The sequence below is a fragment of the Borostomias antarcticus genome, assembly GCF_949987555.1.
Source record: "Borostomias antarcticus genome assembly, chromosome: 21".
In the NCBI taxonomy this organism is placed as follows: Eukaryota; Metazoa; Chordata; class Actinopteri; order Stomiiformes; family Stomiidae; genus Borostomias; species Borostomias antarcticus.
Window position 1 is genome coordinate 7,405,445 of NC_140254.1, and position 22,386 is coordinate 7,427,830.

At 49.9% G+C, this 22,386-nt stretch overlaps 2 protein-coding genes across 2 annotated transcripts; both read left to right on the forward strand.

Moving 5' to 3' along the window:
- The first annotated feature begins 169 nt into the window (after positions 1-169).
- On the forward strand, positions 170-9,656 carry maco1a (macoilin 1a). Its single transcript, XM_084454819.1, has 11 exons — positions 170-263; positions 1,116-1,257; positions 1,549-1,675; positions 1,796-1,919; positions 3,023-3,201; positions 5,292-5,853; positions 6,328-6,486; positions 6,644-6,826; positions 7,519-7,639; positions 7,764-7,938; positions 8,392-9,656. The coding sequence occupies exons 1-11, from the start codon at positions 184-186 to the stop codon at positions 8,592-8,594; spliced, it is 2,055 nt and encodes a 684-aa protein (XP_084310945.1). The 5' UTR covers positions 170-183; the 3' UTR covers positions 8,595-9,656.
- Positions 9,657-11,407: 1,751 nt separating this feature from the next.
- ldlrap1a (low density lipoprotein receptor adaptor protein 1a) lies at positions 11,408-20,410 on the forward strand. The gene is made up of 9 exons (XM_084455356.1): positions 11,408-11,585; positions 15,315-15,457; positions 15,725-15,837; positions 15,952-16,066; positions 17,176-17,248; positions 17,381-17,464; positions 17,703-17,830; positions 18,143-18,177; positions 19,544-20,410. The coding sequence occupies exons 1-9, from the start codon at positions 11,501-11,503 to the stop codon at positions 19,689-19,691; spliced, it is 924 nt and encodes a 307-aa protein (XP_084311482.1). The 5' UTR covers positions 11,408-11,500; the 3' UTR covers positions 19,692-20,410.
- The last annotated feature ends 1,976 nt before the right edge of the window (positions 20,411-22,386 follow it).

Here is a 22,386-nt window from a genome sequence, read left to right on the forward strand (position 1 = left end):
GTTTGACAGCTCGTGGTGAAAGGGGAGGGCCTTTCTCAGTGTTGTTATTTATTTCTTTGTTTCATGTGCAAAAAAATAACAACAATGGTGGATATCTGAAGACATGTAGATATCTGGGTCGATCGTATGACACCGTGTGAATTATTACCGGGCTGATAACACGACCGAATCAACGGGGGGAGGATGAAGCGACGCAATGCGGACTGCAGCAAAGTCCGACGGCCGTTAAAACGGAACCGAATCACCGAGGGGATCTATAGCAGGTACGGAGACACGGAGCCCTAAGGACGCTGCCGTACAACAATGGCGTCGCTCTTTATCCAATTTTGCGATAATTATATGACAGACATTTGCTGCCATTGTCGCTAAAGAAAAAACCTTAACGTTAGCTGGCTTTCTTTCAGTGTAGGGTAACGTTAGCTAGCTAACGTTAGCTATTACTAGCCAGCCTAATGCTTGTGTACGGTGTCGAGTTCCATTAGGCCCGTGATCAACTCATAGTACATCTCTGGGTCTGTGTATATACAGCATTGCCCCGGGCCACCGGCATAGCTAGCGGTCTCCTGCTGCTAGCATGCGAGATGCAATCTCTGTAAATAATTAACGTGTACCTGCCAACGTACCATTCATTCATAAAGTTAGGCTCAAGTGCGGGCATGTTCCTCCTGACAGAAACTAAAAGCCAGATAATTCAATCCCATTACATTTTGCAAGTACTGTACTGAAATCCCATTTGATTTGAAATTGGGCAGGCTTAGTTTGAACGTCAAAGTATGAATCAACGTCTCAGCAGTGTTCTCAAGGCATGCCCAGACATGTCAGATTTAAAGACAACCGTTCATCATTGTAGCCTTCAATACAGACATTGGCCAAGTGGGAGTAAAGAATTGCTAAGGCCTCCCATAGTGACACATAATTCAGGTCCCACATATACTGTAAACACATGTGTTGTACAAATCTGGTGTTTAAAGGATTGTGCCTCCGAATGATATACATCTTAAGCCCTGACAACCCACATCTTGCTCTCTCCTCTCTCTCTGTCTGTGTCTCACCCTTTCTCCCACTGTCTTTGTCTCTCTGTCTCTCCCTCTGTCTCTCTCTTTCTCTCTTCCCAGTACATTCCTGTACCTGAAGTTTCTGGTGGTGTGGGTGCTGGTGTTGCTGGCTGACTTTGTGTTGGAGTTCAGGTTTGAGTACCTGTGGCCCTTTTGGCTCTTCATCCGAAGCGTCTACGATTCGTTCAGATACCAGGGGCTGGTACGTGTGTATGTTGCTCTGTGTATGGGTTACACTGTTGTTATGTATTCCATAGAAACCCAACCCTGTGTGTGGATGTGTGTGTGTGTGGGGGGGGGGGGCTGTGTGAGTTACATTGTTATGCCCAAACCTGTGTGTGTGTGTGTGTGTGTGTGTGTGTGTGGGGGGGGGGGGGTATTGGATCTGTGTCAGTAACATGGCTCTGCACTCAATACAGAGCAAATGTCAACATTATAGTAATATGTTGTTACTCATTCACAGTCTTTCTCTCCTTACTTCTCTCTCTCCCAGGCGTTCTCTGTGTTTTTCGTGTGCGTGGCATTCACGTCAGACATCATCTGTCTCCTCTTCATCCCGGTCCAGTGGCTGTTCTTTGCGGCCAGCACTTACGTGTGGGTCCAGTATGTCTGGCACACAGGTAAATTAACTAATTATCACCGTCCCAGAATGCTTTGTCATCGAGAGAAATGCGTCCATTGCAGGGGGGTTACTCAACACTGGATCTTAATTCTGTCTCCCTTCTTTCTGTGTTGCACAGAAAGAGGAGTGTGTCTGCCCACGGTGTCGCTATGGATACTGTTTGTGTACATTGAAGCCGCCATCCGCTTCAAAGACCTGAAGAACTTTCACGTGGACCTGTGTCGGCCCTTCGCTGCTCACTGGTAAACTGCTCCCCTCCCCCTTGCCTCACAGCTCCCAGTGGTCTCCTCTTGGTTCATTGTCACAAACTGTTCTTGTTTCTCGTCACTTTTGAGAAGTGTGAATAGAGAATACAGTTAGAATATTCTAGATTTAGTTGCTTTACATTTATAGCCTGGCTTCGCCAGATCCAATTCGCAAAAATGCGAAGGGTCTGGAGCTGCTGAGTTTATGTTCGATTTGCCGATCAACGGTCGCAGACCAAAATGCATCTGAACGCAATTGGATAGACCTATAACCAATCAGAGCAACGGAACGTGGGTTAGTCATCGTATCATCATATCAAGTGGGTGCAGTCATTGTATCAAACTCACCCCATATTTAGATAAACGGCTGTGATTGGCCCTGGCAAATATCTGCCGGATGGAACTTGGTGTGAATGGGGGCATGGCCAGACGGATCGCTACGCGGACCGCGACGCTGGTACCACGGGTCACGCAGGTGACGTCTCTGCGACGACACCCCCTTCTTATTATGTCCCTCAGGGGGTACCAGGAGATAGAGCTGTACCGCCAGCTTGTCTCCCCCCCCCCCCCCCCCCCAATCCCACACATATGCTAATGCTGCGTTCCTTTTGTATCGGACCTCTGGATATGGCGCCCGAGACGACGTCACATCCCAGTTAATACGTTCCAGAAACAAAATGCAAAAACCCCACTTTCGCCCCATCTTTGTAGTTCTAGCTAAGTTATTGTAGTTCTTTATAGTTCTTCTAGCCATTGTTAGCAATACTAGTTGATAACAACGAACTGTGCTATTTTGCGCATACGAACTTCGTAGCGACACTGCACGACTGATTTAATGACACAAATAATACAGAAGAGCTAATAAACAGTCTTATTATTACAGCTTTCACTTATTGCCGATGCGCGTGGTATCCATTTCGATTGACTTCCGAGCTGACGTCGATGAAGTCGGGATAGATTTTCTTTCATCCCGAGTAAAATGGCGGAAATCCCGAGCTCAGGTGACGTATCGATGACGACAGTGGCGACGAACCCGGGAACCCTGACGTTCCCGATACAAAAGGAACGCAGAATAACTTTCCCTGTCGTCCCCCCCCCAGCATTGGTTACCCGGTGGTGACTCTGGGCTTCGGCTTCAAGAGCTACGTCAGCTACAAGATGCGCCTGCGGAAGCAGCAGGAGGTGCAGAAGGAGAACGAGTTCTACATGCAGCTGCTGCAGCAGGCCCTGCCCCCGGACCAGCACATGCTGCAGAGACAGGAGAGAGAGGCGGAGGAGGGTGAGACGGGCGCTCGCACACACACGCACACATACATACACACGCACGCGCACACACACACATACACACGCACGCGCACACACACACATACCCTTCTCCTCCTTCGCAGTCCCTATTAGCCGAAGATGAAGTCAGTGGGCGTTGTGTGTGTGTGTGCGCGCGCAATTATGTGAAAAGCCCAGTCCTGGATGTCTTGCCAGTTCAGCCACCGCGGGGGACCTGGCGTACGGTTGGGCACAGGGAACCTCCAAGCGGTGACGTTGTTCCGCCATCTGGGCCTCAACAAGCCAAAACACCTCATTACTTGAGACGCAGTGAGCATGGCAGTGCCACGTTAGGCTACCATTAGTCTCACCTAGCCAGACCTGACTCCACACTTGGTTTGCTCTGAGCCAGCGCTGGAGAAAGGTCTGGCTGGACTCTACCATTCAGAGATGGGGCGGGGGGGGGGGGGACGCTGTATTTCTTTAAACCAATCACAATCATCTTGGGCAGAGCGGTCGCTAGGTTGTTGTTGTTTCCCGTAGTCTGGATTGAATCTGATTGGGTCGGGAATCAGATCCGTCGCCATGACGAATGAGGAGGCCTATCCCCAAAATCTACATCCGACTAGGCTGCCATGCACTGCCTGTTCTTCTGAGATACGATATGATATAACTTTGTCAGCAATGCTGAAATTGGTCTTGCGACACAGCTCACATATGCAAAACACAGTACACACATTTGACAAACAGAAAAAATAAGTACTACATCCATACACACACACACACACACCCATCCATCCATCCATCCATCCATCCATACATACATGCATACATGCATACATACATGACAAACGTGAAAGACGAGGGCACAGATGACCGTTATTGTTTTACTGACTATGGCTCATTTAATTTTAAGGTTGACTGATGAACAAATTACTTTTTCAGTCTAAACTTGCTGAAGCCAGGGACTCTATCTCCTTTTTGAAGGCATTAGCCCATTCAGAACAAGTCTACTATTTGAGGTGGTATTCCTTGCTAGCCTTAGTACACTTGTTGTATGAGGCTTCATAGAGTCTCTCAAGTAGTTGACCAACAATCTTTGAGCAGATGTTCAGTTGCTGCAGCAGTTGTGATTTTAGGACAACAGACAGGCATCCGTACCAAGTTGTACTACAGTACTGAAGAACACTAATAATGACAGAGGTAAAAAACAAAAGAAGAATCTGTCTACTCGCACCAAACGATCTTAAACGACGGAGAAAGTAGATTCTTTGCTTTGTTTTCTTACATACTGATTCAATCTGATCCTTCCAAGACAGCAGTAGAGTGGATAGGTTTGGTTTAGGTCAATTTAATAGAAAAATTAACACCACGGATGATTCCATCATAGCTTAAAAGCACTGCCAAGTGTTCAAAAACACTGGCAAAGATAAAGTCTCAGACTAAATGTAAATGGCCGCACTTACATAGCACTTTTATCCAAAGGGCTTTACAATGGCCTCTCATTCACCCATTCACATACACATTCACACAACAATGGCGGTAGTCTCTCTCCAGACTCACATATTTATTTGAAGGGCTGCGCTCCGCATACTACATAAGGGAGTCTGTGCCGCTTCGCCGCTGTTATTCGGTTTAAAACAGAAAGTAATCGGTTGTAGCAGCAAATGAGAGACGCTATCTATGGGTGGGAGAGCCTGATCGCAAGAGTCGTTACTGACTGGTGTCAAAGGGATCCCTGCGAAACCAATGAATTGCCAGGATTTGAGCACCAGATTTTTGCATTGTGTCCCAGACCCATAGAGAGATCTATCTACTGACCCTGCGATCATTGGGCGACCTGCTCTACCTCCTGAGCTACAGCCACCCCACTTATTTCCATTGTGGACCTTGATGTGACGGCCTTCTGGATATCTATTAACCTTTTGCTCCGGTCATCCTGACTTGGGTGGCAGGTGGAAAGCACACAAACATACACACACACACACACACTCAGACACACACACACTCACACACACTCGCACACCGGTCTGTCTGTAGAGGTCACTCCCGCTCACACAGCGCAGTGTTAACACCGGCCTGTCTTCCCTCTCCTCTTCCACCCAGCCGCCCTGGCTAAAGGCGTGTCAGAGGTCGACCCCGCCCCTCCGGCCCAGAACGGGGCGCCGCCCAGCAAGAAAAGCTCTCCTGTCCCGTTACCAGAACTGGAGTACCGGGAGAAAGGAAAAGACAGTAACGGGAAGGAGCGGGAAGGCAAAAAACAACAACAACAACATGCAGTGGGAATCAACAACAACAGTATTATTCACACACTGGACTCCAAGCTAGCGGAGCCGGAGTACACGGACAGCCAGCTGGGCGGGAAGAGGCTGAACAACGAGCTGGCGGGGGAGCACACACACTCCGACGCCGCGCACACGCTCAAGGAGGAGACGGGGGGCGGGGCGAAGAATTACAAAAATGCCAGTGGAGGGGGCGGGGCCAACTCCTCGCCGCGGAACCACAGCTCGGCCAACGGGAGTGTGCCGGCGGCGGCGGGGGCGGTGGCCTCGTCGACCGGTAAGAACGAGAAGAAGCAGAAGTGCGCAGGGAAGGGCGGCGGCCAGAAGGACCCGGTGGAGAACTGCATTCCCAACAACCAGCTGGGAAAACCAGACGCCTTAGTACGGTGAGACGGCCCCGCACACACACACACACACACACACACACACACACACACACACACACACACACACACGTACACATGCACTCATACAGTACCCATCTTCTTCTGTAGAGCCCCGCCCCTTTCTAATGTCTCTCTCCTCATCTCACCTTCTCTTCCTTCTCAACCTCCTTCTTTCTTTCCTTCTTTCTGTCTCTCTCCTTCCCTCCCGCCTTCATTTCTTCTCTCCCCCTTCCCTCTCTCTCCCTCTCTCTCTCCCCCCACTCTCTCTCCCTCCCTCTCTCTCTCCCTCCCCTCCCTCTCTATCCCTTCCTCTCTCCCTCCCCTCCCTCTCTCTCCCTCCCTCTCTCTCTCCTGCTCCTTCCCTCTCTCTCTCCTTCCCTCTCTCTCTCTCTCCCTTTCTCTTCCTCTCTCTCTCTCTCCCTCTCTCTCTCCCTCCCTTTCTCTTCGTCTCTCTCTTCCTCTCTCTCTCTCCAGGCTGGAGCAGGATGTGAAGCGTCTGAAGGCGGAGCTTCAGGCCAGCAGGCAGCTGGAGGCGGAGCTCCGTGGTCAGCTGTCGTCTCTGAGCAGCCAGGACCGCAGTCTCCGCTCTGAGCTGGGACAGCTGCGCCAGGACAACGAGCTGCTGCAGAACAAGTGAGACACACACACACACACGCGCATGCATGCGCACACACACATTTCAGTTAAATCCGATCTTCAGCCAGATTTTCTTCTCCTGAAAGATGACTTCAAGTCTACGTGGGTATCTCTAACGGTGTGTGTGTGCGCGCACGCGTGCGTGTGTGTCCAGGCTCCACAGCGCAGTCCAGGCCAAGCAGAAGGACAAGCAGACCATCTCCCAGCTGGAGAAGCGTCTGAAGGCGGAGCAGGAGGCCCGGGTGCAGGCGGAGAAGCAGCTGGCGGATGAGAGGAAGAGGAAGAAGATCGAGGAGGCCACCGCCGCCAGGGCCGTAGCGCTCGCCGTCGCCAGCAGGTACACGCACGCTAGAGATGCAAATCTTGCGGATATATCCGCGATATCCGTGGATATCCGCATCCGCGGGTGGATGGGCCAATAAAAATCAACATTGTGATTAATTTCGGGTGGATTGCGGGTGGATTTGTCAGTCATATTCGTATTTAATAACTACTATAATTCTATATATTATATTATAACAACTGTGAGAAAGCGCAAGACCGGCCAGCAGCTCACTCAAATACCCTCGACCACTTCGTCAACCGAGATCCTGCGAAAGCGAACCTATAATCTTTAAATTGTTTGTCAAGAAAATGTGGCTATATGCAAAGCGAATGAGCACGAATGGCTGGGCATAATTTAAATGTAAATACAATAACTTCATGTTTAGCGGGTTGGGTGCAGGTCTCTAGATTTTAGAAGATAATTACGTCAGGTGGGTGGCGGGTGGATGATTGATGAGCGCATGCGGATTCGGGTGCGCTCAAACTCCATCCGGGCATCTCTAACGCACGCACACACACATACAGTACATGTGTGCCAAAGTACAAATCCTCAATTCGTTCAAAATTATATTGAATTATATTAATTTCAGCCACGTGGCAGAGTGCTACAGGATTTATATCTTCACTTTTGTTCCCTCCCTCTACCCCTCTCACTTTCTCTCTCTCTTTTGGCTCCACCCCTCCCTCTCTCCCTCCCTCTCCCAGGGGCGAGTGCACCGACTCCCTGCGCGTTCGTATCAGAGACCTGGAGACCGAGTGCAAGAAGCTCTCCATGGACACCAAGCTGAAGGAGGAGCAGATTAGGGGCATGGAGGGCGAGGTCCAGGTAAGCGCCATCCGCCAACGTCATCCCCCCCCCCCACCTCGTCCACATCGGGGTTCGGGAGGGTCTGAGGGGTCATCTCCTTGTAACCTTGTAACCTCTGCCCCCCCCCCCCCCTGTCCCATAGGAGCTGCGTAAATATAAGGAGAACGAGAAGGACACAGAGGTGCTGATGTCGGCACTATCGGCCATGCAGGATAAGACCCAGCACCTGGAGAACAGCCTGAGCGCCGAGACCCGAATCAAGCTGGACCTGTTCTCGGCCCTGGGGGACGCCAAGCGGCAGCTGGAGATAGCACAAGGTCCGCCCCGCCGGGAGAACCCGCCGCTGGCTATTAGTCTCGGCTAAGTCACCCGTTGTTGTTGTTGTTGTTTTTTTGTTTGTTCTGTACTTCCCTCCTTTCGGGACGTCTCCGGCGCGGCTAGTCGGGTTTCTCCGTCCTGGCTGCGGACCCTGTAGTCCCGGTGCCAGACCCATGAGAGCTCTGGCGCCGATACGCCGTCATGATGGATTTCAGCTCCCACAGATCTCATCTAACCTCCTTCTCCTCCTCCTGCTCTCCCTTTCCTCAATCCCTCTTCCTTCCCCCTCTCTCTCTCTCTCACTCCCTATTTCTCTCAATCCCTCTCCCTCCTCTCTCCCCCTCCCTCTTTCCCACAATCTATCCCCCCCCCTCTCTTTCTCTCTGTCTCCCTCTCTCTCTCTCTCTGTCTCTCCTTTCTTCAATCCCTCCCTCCCTCGTCCTCCTCTCCAGGCCTGATCCACCAGAGGGAGCAGGAGATAGCTGACCTGAGGCAGAAGGTGGCCGAGGTCATGGCAGTGATGCCCAGCATCTCATACTCGTCAGACAGCAGCAGCCTCAGTCCCGTCGTGCCCCATTACTCCTCCACCTTCATGGACAACAGCCCCTCCTCCCTGGACCCCAACGCCTCCGTCTACCAGCCCCTGAAGAAGTGACTCACACACGCACACACACACACTGAGCGAGGTTTACTTTGTTGTTTTTGATCCAGGACCGATTCGGAGCCTGGACTTGCAATGCTCTCTACCAGCCCCTAGTCAAGTAAAACGATATTGTGCCACACACACACACACACACACACACACACACACACACACACACAAGCCCCATACGGAATTGCGTTGGGTTATTTTTTGGTTGTTTATTGGTTTGCGTTGTGGGGATTGAGCCATTGAACTGTGGGGTGTGTTTTGGAGGTGGAACAGGAGGACGCTGGGAAATAAAGGGACGTTCACACTCCAGTTCTGGTGGAGTCCATCACATCGCTCACCGTCAAAATCTCTGTGTGTGCCCAATGCCTCTTCTCCCCCCCCCTCATTTCTGATCAGATCTCTCGACATGTCCCTCAGTTTATTCAGGACCAGGCTGATAGACGGACATTGATTCCACGTTTCTGTCGTTAGGAAGTTGAAACATAGGAACTGTAAAGCCCTCTGAGTTTTATGAATGTTCAAGTACTTTGTCATGTTTTGCTATCACTGTTCTTTAGATCTGTGACCGTTTGCTTTGTAAACAGAATGTTTCCTCGGTTGTGACGATGGCAATGTAGATTTCTCTGAGATGGTGTTGTAGTAGGACAGATGGATAGGTCGTCTCTCACTTTGGATTTTTTCAAACATTTTCGAACCATTCGCTCCTCTCAATGCTGGAATAACAGACTCCCAAGCCTCTTCAAGATTGTCGTGTCATGTTTCTAAACAGCCCAGACAACACATGGATCTCAAAAGAAGATTGTCCTAGAATTGCTTTGGCACTGCCTACATGTGGAGGAATCAACCAGGCGGATTTGATCCGATTGAGGCTGCTGGAATGAGAGGCTTATTCTGGAAGCCCACATCCTGTGTCAGACTAGTTTTCTTCAAATGCATCCCCTTTTTCTGGACCAAATTAGAATTTGTTAAGGCCATAAACTCTGGATTTAATGATGTCTAGGTAACTGATGTTTACCCACATTCAATGTCAATTTCCCTGTGCCTTGAATTTCTTTCGTTTTTCTTTTTCTTTTTTTTTTTTTTACGTCAGTTTACTCTCCAGTCCTGGAACCTAAAACATCCCCTCCAGTCACTCTCTCTCTCTCTCTCTCTCTCTCTCTCTCTCTCTTTCTTTCTTTCTCTTTCTTTCTCTCTTTCTCTCTTTCACTCATCTTCACCCCCCCCCACTCTCTCCCTATACCTTTTGGAAGAATTTGATGACGATGGTTAGAGTAAGCGTGTATCTAAGATACAGTATGAAATACCATGTAGTTCTGTTCTCTCTCTCTCTCTCTCTCTGTAGTTGCTTCTCGGCTACTAGTGAACACTCAGATATTCTTATACAATTTAGTTTAAGACTACAATTCAGGAGAGGATGGTATTAGGCTATGGTTATAAGACACCTCTCTCTTCTTTGTTCTCTCTCTTTCTCTCCCTCCCTCTCTTTAGGAGCCTCTAGAGCAACGTGGGGGGTGTATTAGGTCATTTTGGGGGTGTATTAGGTCATTTTGGGGGGTGTATTAGGTAATTTGTTGACGAGCAAACATGCTATGCCAAACAAGAACCAAACTAATTTCCACTATGTCTGTTGTGCCCTTGAGTTGGCATCTTAGCTGTTTACAATAATGTACATTATTACTTATGATGAGGAATGTTTTTGATTTCAGTTCTTAAGTGCCAAGTGTTGATATTTGCGTTTGGTTTTGTTCTCCATGCACACTTTAGACAGTAGCTAGTTGTCATGGGTTAGTTTAGCAGAGGAACGTCCGGAGCTCGTGTCATGTCGTGTGTCGTCACCCTCCTGTTTTAGGTCGATCATTGAAAGTGGCCCAGCAGAGTCATGGTGTTCCTCTAACATCTATTTATTTGTAAAAGTATTTTTTGGGGGTTCTCTTCAGTGAGCGGCTCCCCTTGATATATTTACATCATGTTTGGTTGTTCTCTTGCTCTAGTTTTAACAGGGATGATTATGTGACGTGTTGTGTTGGGAAGTACCTCTGAGTTTGACCATGTCGTGCTCTCATGTCGCCTACCTGGAAAAGTATTCATGTGGACCGCGATGGCGTTGTGACTTTGTTCTGATATTTTAAAAAGTGTTGTTGAAAGGTGGACTTGGGGAAGAAAAAAGTGCTTTGTTTATCTTTTCATCGTTCCACCATTTTGAGTTCATTTCTCAGAAGTGGTCCCGGCCGTGTCCACTCACTCTGACCATCAACTGACATTAAAGGAAGTATTGCAGGTGATGATGATGATGATACAAGCAGTTTGAAAACTCTGTCTTTGTCCTTCTCTGTACTCATCCCATTCAGTTCTAAAATGGGTGATCAGTTTCACAGAATGCTTAGGATTTCAATTACAGGACTTCTATTACGTGATTTAATAGCTCTTGTTTGATCTGAAATTAATATTAGAATGTATTGAGACTGCACCAGTGGAACAGAGGTGAATTCTAAGCAATGTCCACTAGATGGTGGTAGCTACAAGAGTAGGCCAATGATAATTTAGGTGAAAATACCTATACCTCCATGGAAAATACTTATAGAGGTTGCATGATGCTCATCACTTTATATCATTTCTTATCAGAAATATATGACGGATAACTGCAAATTAATTGTGATGTATATCAGATAAAGCTTATTTTCATCTTGCCACCCACAAACTCATCATGTGCTGGCCTGTTGCAGACCCGCCTTTATCGGCTTGATTGACAGCTATCCCCGCCCACAGTGGTCCAAATTCAAGTCCAGGTTCAGCAGCCAGCTCCGGCCAGCAGTCATTCACACACCCAGTCAACAACATTCCTGGAGCGGCAGCCTCGTATGGAAGCGGTCTAGATATTCCAGGGAAACTTCAGTTTAGAAAAGTCGGCGATGGATGCCCTCAAGTCGGCTGGAAGAGCTATTATTCGAAGTCCAAGTATTGCGAAACAGTCATGGAACGCGGGTCGACATAAAAGTAAGATTTTGGAAGTTTTCTTGCATCATCTCTCGTTTAGCCTACCACTTTGTTAGAAACAGCGTTCTCTGACAGGCTAAAAACAAACATATCTGTAGCCTAGGCTATTAGGCGACACACCTTGCGGTTGGTTTTGGCGTTTGAAAAGTCAATTAATACATTATTACTCCCAAACATTGTTCCAACACTGCCGAAATAAAATCAACATTATTTTGCAACTCCCAAACATTGTTCCAACACTGCCGAAATAAAATCAACATTATTTTGCAACTCCCAAACATTGTTCCAACACTGCCGAAATAAAATCAACATTGCAACAATGTCACGGCATCTTTCGTCACTCGGATGTTTTGCGTCCTGGGTAGAGAGGACCGATCCGTTTGCCCTCAAAAGTTTCTCCAGAGCTTTCAGATGGGCCTCACATCTCCGGAGTAGCCTACGGTCCTAGGCTACACAATTAAGAAAAATATTTTATTCGAAGGCCATTTTCCATTTGACAAACACCGTGCCTGGTTATAGCCTATTAACTGGAACACACACTTTAAATGTGTTGCCTAGTTTCCCAGCACTTTTGACGGTGAGCTAAATCTCACTTGATCCTGGCAGAGGGGACCGAGCTAGCTGCCCTGCTTATCACTATAACCATGACGACGGCCCAGGAATGCTGCAGGTCGCTCAGCTCGCCGGGTTCAAGTTCAAGTTGGGATTGCCGATTGTTGCTGAACCAAAGCCTTCCAGACAGCTTGGAGTGGAAGAATGGCCCATATCACACGGGGCACATGATCCAAATCCACACCTCTGACCTGCGAAGACACAAACATGTTTCACTTGCTAGGCAATTAGGAACTAATCCACACTGGTTCCACTCGCTATGAACTAATCGCACACACTGGTTAGGGACACGCTTATGTCAGGTGCACACACACACACACACCAAGACACGTCACACCAAGGTGCACGTGCAGCAAACTTGGTATTTCAGGTGTGGCCAGGCGCCTGGGGGATAGAGGTGTGTGTAATTGTGTTGATTTACAGGGTTGGCCGATTTCCGGACCCCTCCTCTGGGCTCTGGGAGCGTTCAGTCACAGCCTGGGTCTGTCCCCCACATGGGCCCAGGCATTCCTTAGAGCTGACCCGTATCCCCAGGCTCTTAGGCCCACCACCTTACGGAATGATGGACAGCCCCTGGATTTATGAGTAGGGGGATTCCTCAGCGGACCTAATACTATTTCAAATCCTTTCGATTACTCTTCACGCATCTGCTTGAGTCTGCCCGGAGAGTCTCATAGGCGGGGCTTTGCATTTTTGGGGAACCGCCCCGATTCACATTGGAACAATCAATCATAGATACGTAAATCAAATGTTCCTTGGGGGACAGTCGGCTTACTCTCCCAGAAAGCCGTTCGCAACAACGCTTGAACCCCCGACCCAGAGTTTCATTTTCCCTCTTTTTTTCGCGTTGAATCTTGTGACTCGGAGCGTAGTGAAGGTGCCCCCATGTGTGACGTCCCCGGCTGTCTGAGACTGAGGCATCAGGCTGTTCTGCGCCACGTGTGTCTGAGCAGTTTAGTCATGAGGGCGTGCTAGGCTGGCTAGGTCACTGGAGGTGGTTTATGGCCCTTCACAGTCCTGTGGTTTATAGCTGATAGAGGCAAGCTCCTTCCCTCCCTCCCTCCCTCCATCCCTCCCTCTCCCTGTGGCCCTCCAGTCCCAGAGAGGCTAGCCTGGATGAGGAGGAGGAGATAGAGGAGGAGGATTAGGTGAAGGAGATGGTGGAGTAGGTAAAGGAGGAGATGGAGGAGGTGAAGGAGATATAGAGGAGGAGATAGAGGTGGAGTAGGTGAAGTAGGAGGAGGTGGAGGAGTAGGAGGAGGTGGAAGAGTCCTCCTGAAGTGAAGTGAAGGAGGAGAAGAGATGGAGGTGGTGAAGGAGATATAGAGGTGGTGGAGGAGGAGATAGAGGTAGAGATGATGGAGTAGGTGAAGGAGAAGATGGTGGAGGAGGAGAAGAGATGGAGGTGGTGAAGGAGGAGTAGGAGGAGATAGAAGCGGAGGTGGACTAGGAGGAGTAGGTGAAGGAGGAGAGAGAGATGGAGTAGGAGGTGAAGGAGATCTAGATAGAGATGGAGTCAATTATTTATATAGCGCATGTTCATACAAGCAACCCTTGGAGCCGGTCCAGCCCAGTTGCCAGCCGGAGAGCCGTGCCCAGTCCCTATTGATGGTTTTCACAGTGATTTATTAGAGTTTGGTGTCGACAAAAGCTCATCATCCTGAACTGTTTTCAGAGGGTTGTTTAAATGTTTTTGGCCGGTCACCCGTTGCTCTGTGACTTGATGGATGAGTTTTGAAACTGGCCTTCTCTCTCTTTCACTCTGTCTCTCTCTCTCTCTCTCTCTCTCTCTCACTGTGTCTCTATCTCTCTCTCTATCTCTCTCTGTCTCTGTCCGTCTCCTCATTCCTCTTCATCCAGGTGTGAATTGCTTTGTGATTTGTCGAGGGGGAAAAAAGATAATGATAGATCCTCAAGCTCATTTTCACTCTAATGCCCTTAATAACCTTTCTTGTTTTCCTCTGCTCTCTGCTGTCTTCATCTTCTCATCTTCTCTCTTGCCGTAGCTAACCTTTGACCCCCCCCCCAACAAAGACCTCCGGATGATATCTGGGTCACCGGTGCCTGGCGGTGTGAACCGCGCCGTGCTTGTGGAACCAGCCAAAATCGCAAACCTCTTCCATCGTGTGGTTGTGCGTTCCTGTGTGTGTGTGTGTGTGTGCGTTCCTGTGTGTGTGTGTGTGCGTGCGTGCCTGTGTGTGTGTGTGTGCGTGCCTGTGTGTGTGTGTGTGTGCGTGCCTGTGTGTGTGTGCGTGTGTGCATGTGCGCGTGTGTGTGTCCCCACGGGAGGGGAAGTTCTAGGTAATGTTATGAAGTTTTCATCTTATCTGCGTGTGCTCTCCCTCCCGAGGACGGCGGGTCGGTAAACAGAGCGAGAGGTCACGGTCAGACGGCCTATAGAGAGGGAGCGGGTGGGGGTCGAGCGAGGGGGGGAGGGGGGGGGGGGGGGGGTGATCTCCGAGGAAGCCTTGTCTGTAAACAGAGCCGGAGGGTCGGCCGGCCCCTGGGGGGGTCAGGTCAGGCCGATCGTCCCGATTCCGCATAGTACAATAAACAAAAGCTCTGCAGAAACCCCGTAAAAAGATGAAAGGAGCTGAAAACAAGGACTTTGGGAAAAGACAAACACCGCTCTCGACTCCGGCCGTGTGTGTCAGAGTTGGTGTGTATAAGTTAAGTAGCTGGCTGTTCTTCCGTGTTTACCGAGCTGCAGTTCGGGGGGAAATATTGACTCGGGGCCCCGTGCCCAACGCTGACCGACATACTGGGCTTAAATACACAGAGCCAGACCGGAAACATGTTCTTTTACAGGACCTTCCACCTTGTTTTTATTTACCTTCACGTTCAGCTGTGTTTTCTTTAAACCTCCTTAAATCCACTTCTCAGACCCGAGGCTGGAGCCGTGGCAGGACGTGCCCAGACACGCACACCTCTAGTAACACCACGTCCTCTCTCTCCCCCTCCCCCCCCCATCTCTTTCTCCCCCCCTCCCCCCTCCCTCTCTCGCCCTCTTCCTCCCTCTCTCTCTCCCTTTCTCTCTCCTCCCCTTTCCCTCCCTTCCTCCATCTCTCACTCTCTCTCTCCTTCTCTCTGTCCCCCCCCTCCCTTTCTCTCTCTCAGAGCTGCCGGAGAACTGGACAGACACCAGGGAGACCATCGTGGAGGGAATGACCTTTAACCTCCGACACTTGGGCATGACCCTGGTGGACCAGCCCAAGGGGGAGGAGCTCTCCGCCGCCGCCGTCAAGAGGATCGTTTCCACGGTGAGGCACGGCGTCCTGAGGCATGGTGTCACACAGGAAGCGCTGTTGGCTCTGCTTGCCGAGTCACGGTCGGCTTCTAGATTTTTTTAAATTGCAGTTTAGCAGATTCTTTTACCCAAAGTGACTTTTTACAATTATGAGCTAGTGTTGGGCTTAAGTGCCTTGCTCAAGGGAACGGGAGGCATGGGACGTCACTCATCAAGTGGCCTGGCCCTGTCTCGAACCAGGGACCTTTCGTTCACGGTCCCCCCTCCTCTGTTGTTCCAGGCCAAGGCCAGTGGGAAGAAGCCCCCCAAGGTCGCTCTGAAGGTCTCTCCACACGGAATCGTCCTACATGACAGCCTGACCAACCAGCTGCTAGAGAACGTCTCCATATACAGGTAGGTGTGTGTGTGTGTGCGCGTGTGTGCGTGCATGTCTGCGCGCTTGCCCGTCGACCACCCCCCCCCACCCCGTGACATCACCTTGTCCTGCGTTTGACCTCTGACCTCTAGGATATCCTACTGCACAGCAGACAAGATGCACGACAAGGTGTTCGCCTACATCGCCCAGAACACACTGAACGGGACCCTAGAGTGCCACGCCTACATCTGCCCCAAGAGGAAAGTGGTGAGTCCCAAACCAGAAACAGGAAGTGTAGCCGAGGTGACGATTCAGAAGGTCTTTTACAGGTCATCTGTTGCCTGGATACTAACATGATCTCAGGTGGTCTGGGGGGGGGAGGGCTCTAAAGTTGTCTCGGGGTGGTTTTAAACAGACAAAACTCGATTTGTGACTGGCCAATTTGTAACCTCAGAAGTCGAAAACTTTCCAAGTTTTCAAGTTCCGTGGTGGGCGTCATGGAAAGACTCGTTGACGAGACAGACCTTCAAAAAAACTCTGCGTCGTCTCGGCTGTTGTTGTACATGGGCCCCACTTGAAGAGACTATGGTAAATCTGCCAGATTCACAGCGTCTTGCTCCCGCCTCCTTCCTCCCTCGAACAGCACCATCCTCTCACGCCCCCCCCCCCCCCCCCCTCCCCACCACCACCACCACCACTACCACCACCACCACCAGCAGAGGAAACCTTAGATGGTCGCACCTTTTATCCCATCTCTCAACTTCCTGTGTGCCTGGAAACCTGAAGGGCACTTATCCTCTCGTCTTCTCTCCCTCCACTTATCCCCCTTTCTTCTGGCAGAACCCAATATCCCTGTTTTCTCTCTCCCTCTCTCTCTCTTTCTCTCTGTCCTTCTCTCTCTCGCTCTCTCTTTGTCTCCCTCCCTCCCTCTCTCCTTCTCTGCGGGGGAAGAAAGGAGAGAGAGTTGACCTTTGGTTATCCACCAGCCCTGTAATTCTCTGTGTCAGATAGTGCTCTGCTACAGTCTATCAGGCCGGCCAAGGCCACGGGAGCCAGCCTCTCTCCTGGCCTGGAGCGCTCACACCGGGGGTCATTTGCATGCTTTATAGCCTCCTGCTCCTCCTTTTCTTCCTCCTCCTCTTTCTCCTCCTCCTCTTCCTCTGGTCACAGTAGCGCTGCAGCGGTCCCCTGCTGGCTTCTGCGCAGTCACCATTAGTGACCTGCTGTCAAGGGAGGTCAGTGACATCAAGCTAATGTAGCCTCTATAACAACCTTGTGGGTCCCCTCCTCACCCCCCCGTTTCTTTCTTTCTCTCTCTCTCCGTCTCTCATCTCTCTCTCTCTCTTTCTCTCATCTCTCTCATCTCTGTCTCTCAGGCTCAGGCAGTTACACTGACAGTGGCCCAGGCCTTCAAAGTGGCGTTTGAGTACTGGCAGGTGGCCAAAGAAGGTAGGGATAGTGCTATGCACTCCACTACACACACACACACACACACACACACACACGGTGGCACACACACACTCCCCCATGCCCAGATTGTTTGTGTGTGTGTGATTTGCTCTCTGTGCCTCCCCCTCGCAGAGAAGGAGAAGAGAGTGAAGTCTGGTTCAGCTGGGGAGGAGTCCAACAGTTCTGAGAGATCCAATAGCCCGGCTAGTCTCAAAGGTGCTACACACACACACACGCACACACTCACACAAAAAACACACACAAAGACACACAAACAGTCACCCAAACGCGCGCACACACATGTGCGCACACTCCCTTCGTGTAAGAAAGTTCTGTCCCAAATTCAAAGAAGTAACGTGATATGCACAGACACACTTCCTTTCTTCCCCCACACACACACACACACACACACACACTGCTGGCATAGACTGACCATTGTTTGATAACTCCCTAGACGTTGCCACGGGCAACCTATTGGACTTTGACGATCATGTCGCCGTTGTGCTGGAGACCAATGACAATGAGGGGTGTCATGTGGACAACCACCGCCCCCCCGAGAACAACAACAACAACACCGTCTGGGTAAGACCCCGCGCTCCTAACACACACACACACACATCACACACACACATACACCCAAACACGCACACATCCACTCCACTTCTAGATTAGAGTAGTGATTCAAGATTCCTTTATTTGTCACATGTCATATACGCTGCACAGTCACAGTGAGTCACAGAGTTGCTGCTGACTCAAAGATGATGCTACAGATAAACTCTAATACTCTATTCCAAATAACAAATGTACAAATTACGAAAAATACAAAGTTTACCAATTAACACTAACTACACAATCAGTACAGCGTTGTCACCGTGACTTCTTTGTATCTTTCAGGAAATGGAGGATGGTTTGGACGAAGCCTTTTCAAGGTGAGAGACCCGCTAGACACGCCAGGACGGTCTCTCCCTAGCCGGCCGCTTGTCCACACCGCCCCAAATCACACTGTTGATTTGCCCGATCAAATTTCCTCCCAAGCGTGATTCCAGCTTTGAACGGGGCGCTGTCTCTCCTCAGCGCCACCTCCGGGTGCAGCCTAGCTACTGCAGAGACCTCAGAGACCAAACTCAAATGAGAGCAGGGGGACTCGACGTGGGAAAGACAAATAAGACGTTAAATACTCGCCGATAACGGGTATAGAAAGATACTGTGACAGAAAGAAAGGGGAAGAGAGGAGTGTGGAAAAAGAGGAGACAGCCAGGTTCTCACATCCTAGCATACGGTTCTGACGTTCTAGCATACGGTTCTTAACGCCGCTGCTCTGTTTGTGTCTCCAGCTGCGCTCTGGATAGCTATGAGTCTTCTCCAGGTAACTGTGTTTGTGTGTTTGAGGGTCTAGATCACCCCCCCCCCCCCGCCCCCACACACACTACCCAGTCTAATTTCTGCCTAGTCTTCTCTCCTGACCTACTGACCCATCCATAACGCCGCCACTGACCCGTCCTCAAACCCCATCGCCCGCTCACTATAGCTCCGTAGCCCTAGATGCCCCGGCCGTGTCTCGATACTCCGAAGTGGCTCCCTTGCGTGTCCCCGTTCCCTTCCTCTCATGCTGTGAAAGGCCTGGGAGAAGGGAAGGAGACGAGGTAAGGAAGGGGACTTTAAGAGTCCTAACGCCATTCCTGCGCCAGTTCCACCCGTCTCAAACACACACGCGGCCTCCTGGTAGCGTTGGGCAGCCGGGCTTGTGTTAAGGCTTAACCTGAAAGCGACTCATTAGGCCATTGTGTCGGGTCGCCGTGGATTAAGACGTGGAGGCCGCAGTCAGGTACAGTAAGTGGAGCAGGTTATTATGCTTGCGGGTGTGTAGAATCCTCCGGAAGCCCACGGAATCATTTCGTCAGCGCCTTCCACTTCTCCTGTGACCTGCTTCTTATCCCGGAGAGCTCAGACACGTGTGTGTGTGTGTGTGTGTGTGTGTGTGTGTGTGTGTGTGTGTGTGTGTGTGTGTGTGTGTGTGTGTGTGTGTGTGTGTGTGTGTGTGTGAGAGAGAGAGAGAGAGAGAGAGTGTGTGTGTGTGTGTGTGTGGACAATGGTCTGATCAGAACTAACTGCAGCTTAAAATCACGGCTAAACGCTGATAACATGATCTAATCACATTCACATCTGATAACATAATCTAATCACGTTCACATCTGTGTGAAAGCCATTGTTTTTATTTGTGGGGTGGAGGGGATCACAGCTAGCGTCATTGTTGCCTAACTTTGTCTTCTCTGTGTTGTCTCCCCCCCACTCCAGACTGGCAGTGTCACGTACTAACCCCCAGGTCCTGGACATTGGGGTGACCCCCCAGGACTGGTTGACGGAACCCGATTGGGACAGCGCCAACGGCAACAGCCCTAACGGAAACTCCCCTGCAAGGGACAATGACCTCTCTGGATTCTGATGAGCACCAGTGTGTGTGTGTGTGTGTGAGAGAGCCCTAACCCCCCCCCCTCCCCCCCCCTTCTTTTGGGAGGGTCTGTCAGGGCTGCCCTGTAGGTCCCTCTCCCTTTGGAAACACAACAGCTGTCCCTTTGCACACCAAAGCAATAGTCCAGTAATTCCAGTGTATCTCTATCATAAACTGCTCCTTATTGTCAACTGTCTTATCAGCCAGTATACTGTTTGTCTAGCATTAGTTTTTCTTGTTTGTTTTATTTGTTGTTTTTATTTCTATCTACTACAGTAGTTGTAGTTATGTGCCATAATCAGTGTTATTTTCTTATGTATGTATATGTGTTAGTTATAATTTATAGATTGTTTTATGGATAATAGCCTATGATTTAATGCAGATTTACCATAAGATGTAGTCTCTCCGACAGTCTCTTCTCGAAGGCGCCGAGAGAAACGTCCTGTATCCACGGGCACTAATGAACTGTACAGCAAGACAATCAGTTTCAGTACTCCCTCTCCCTGGATCAGGGGCTCTCTCAGCGGAGCCCGTCGTCTAGAAGTTTCCACATAGATGCACTATGCCGGATTGGAGGTGTACGTTGCAGCCTTGTGTGCCGGAGCTCGACCTATCACACGCCTCCCCGGGAGTGTGACGTTACTCCCTGTAGACTTCCCGTTGACTAGTCAACAATGTATAACAGCTGAACTAATGTGAATAAAGGCATGTATAAGAAACTCCTGTGACATTGGGTCTGTTTTGTATTGAAAAGTGATTAGAGTTACATGAGTCCAACAGCAGAGGGCAGCATTGCTCATAAAGGCTTCTACTGGCTCTAAGTGACTTCCTTGTCTGTTCCCAAATGTTTCCTGCTCTTGCAGTGTGACACATTATGAGAGCTGTTTAAAGACCGTTCCCATCTGAAAATCATAAAACATTGTCAGTTTAATGGAAGAAAAGGGACTAAGGAAAAGGGAGTATCGGTTATTAAAATACAAACTGGGTTCATGTTAACTGCGTGACTGAATAGCAAAGCAAAGAGACGCGTTAACAGCTTCAAGGAGACAGAGGAAGGAGACAAGGACACATCTTTGCAGTGTTGGAATGCGACCTGCAACAGAAGTGACGCCAGGTGGTGTGATGGGAGTTGAGAATTTTCTGGTCCCTGGGTTCCTCAATGCCCAGACACACACACACTCCCTGCCACATTCTCTAGTCACTCTCACTGTGTGAACAGGACTCTGGGGACACACAGTGATGTATTCATCCCTTATATACTCTCTCTAGAATATTCACACACACATACCAACACAGACTTCCCTCCTGAATGGTTCACTGAAGCAGATTGTTACTATTGTGCTTCACAAGCTTACTTAACCACTTTCATTATTTAACAAAGCCCATCCTCAGAGGGACACTGTGTTCTATAAGAGACAGACACCAAATACAATTTACCGAGGCTACATTAACACTCGAATACATGAGTAAATCTGGGTGGATAACTCAATGATTCAGAATGGATCAAAATGGTGGAAAAAAAAAGCTCTGGAAACAGGCAGGCTGTGATGTCTTCTCATGCTGCGGTACCTGTAAGTGGAAGGCAGTGAGTAGAGGTCTCACACACACACACACACACACACACTCAAAGTGTTTGTCTTTACCTGTCTGGAATTTGTAATTTTACTAAGACGACCCTTCATAAATGAATACATAATGACCATATGGAAGTGTGTGTGTGTGTGTGTGTGTGTGTGGTGGAGATACAGTATCTATATTGTGCATTGGAGCATATGCAGGAGACATACACAGGATGAGTGTGCAAAAGAACGAGCACACACACACGTGTGAGTAAGATGTAGTCATCGGTGACTTTACTGGTGATCTCGCAGCAGCAAGCATGGGAAGAAAGGGGAGGACTGCGGTCGAATACCATAGGACACACAGATCACAGACTACTCACGCACGTGTGTGTGTGTGGGTGTGTGTGTGTGCAGTCAGGAAACTCCAGCCATCGTCACCCGCTTATCTGGGGTCATCCGCTTATCCGGGGTCGGGTCGCGGAGGCAGCAGATCCAGCAGGGGGCCCCAGACATCCCTTTCCCTGGCAGCATCAGCCAGCTCTGCCTGGGGAATCTTTAGCCGCTCCTAGGCCAGTGCAGAGATGTAATCCCGCCACCTGGTCCTGGGTCTGCCCCGCAGGCTCCTCCCAGCTGGACACGCCTGGAACACCTCCCTAGGGAGGCGCCCAGGAGGCATCCTCACTAGATGGCCGAACCACCTCAACTGGCTCCTTTCGACGCAAAGTCTCTCCCGGATGACTGAACTTCTCACCCGATCTCTCAGGGAGACCCCAGCCACCTTCCAGAGAAAACTCATTTCGGCTGCTTGTATCCATGATCTCATTCTTTCGGTCATGACCCATGGTGTCCGTGGTTTGCCCGCTCCGAGTAGGAAATGAGTCCTTACCCCAAGTGAATGAGTTCAAGTATCTGGGGTTCTTGTTCACGAGTGAGGGAACCATGGAGAGGGAGTTTGGCCGGAGAATCGGAGCAGCTGGTGCGGTTCTGCAGTCGCTTTACCGCACTGTTGTGATGAAAAGAGAGTTGAGCCAAAAGGCAAAGCTCTCGATCTATCGGTCTATCTTTGTCATGAAGTCAGGAAACTTTTATCATAAAAATGTCACGCCGACCAATCAATAAATTCAATT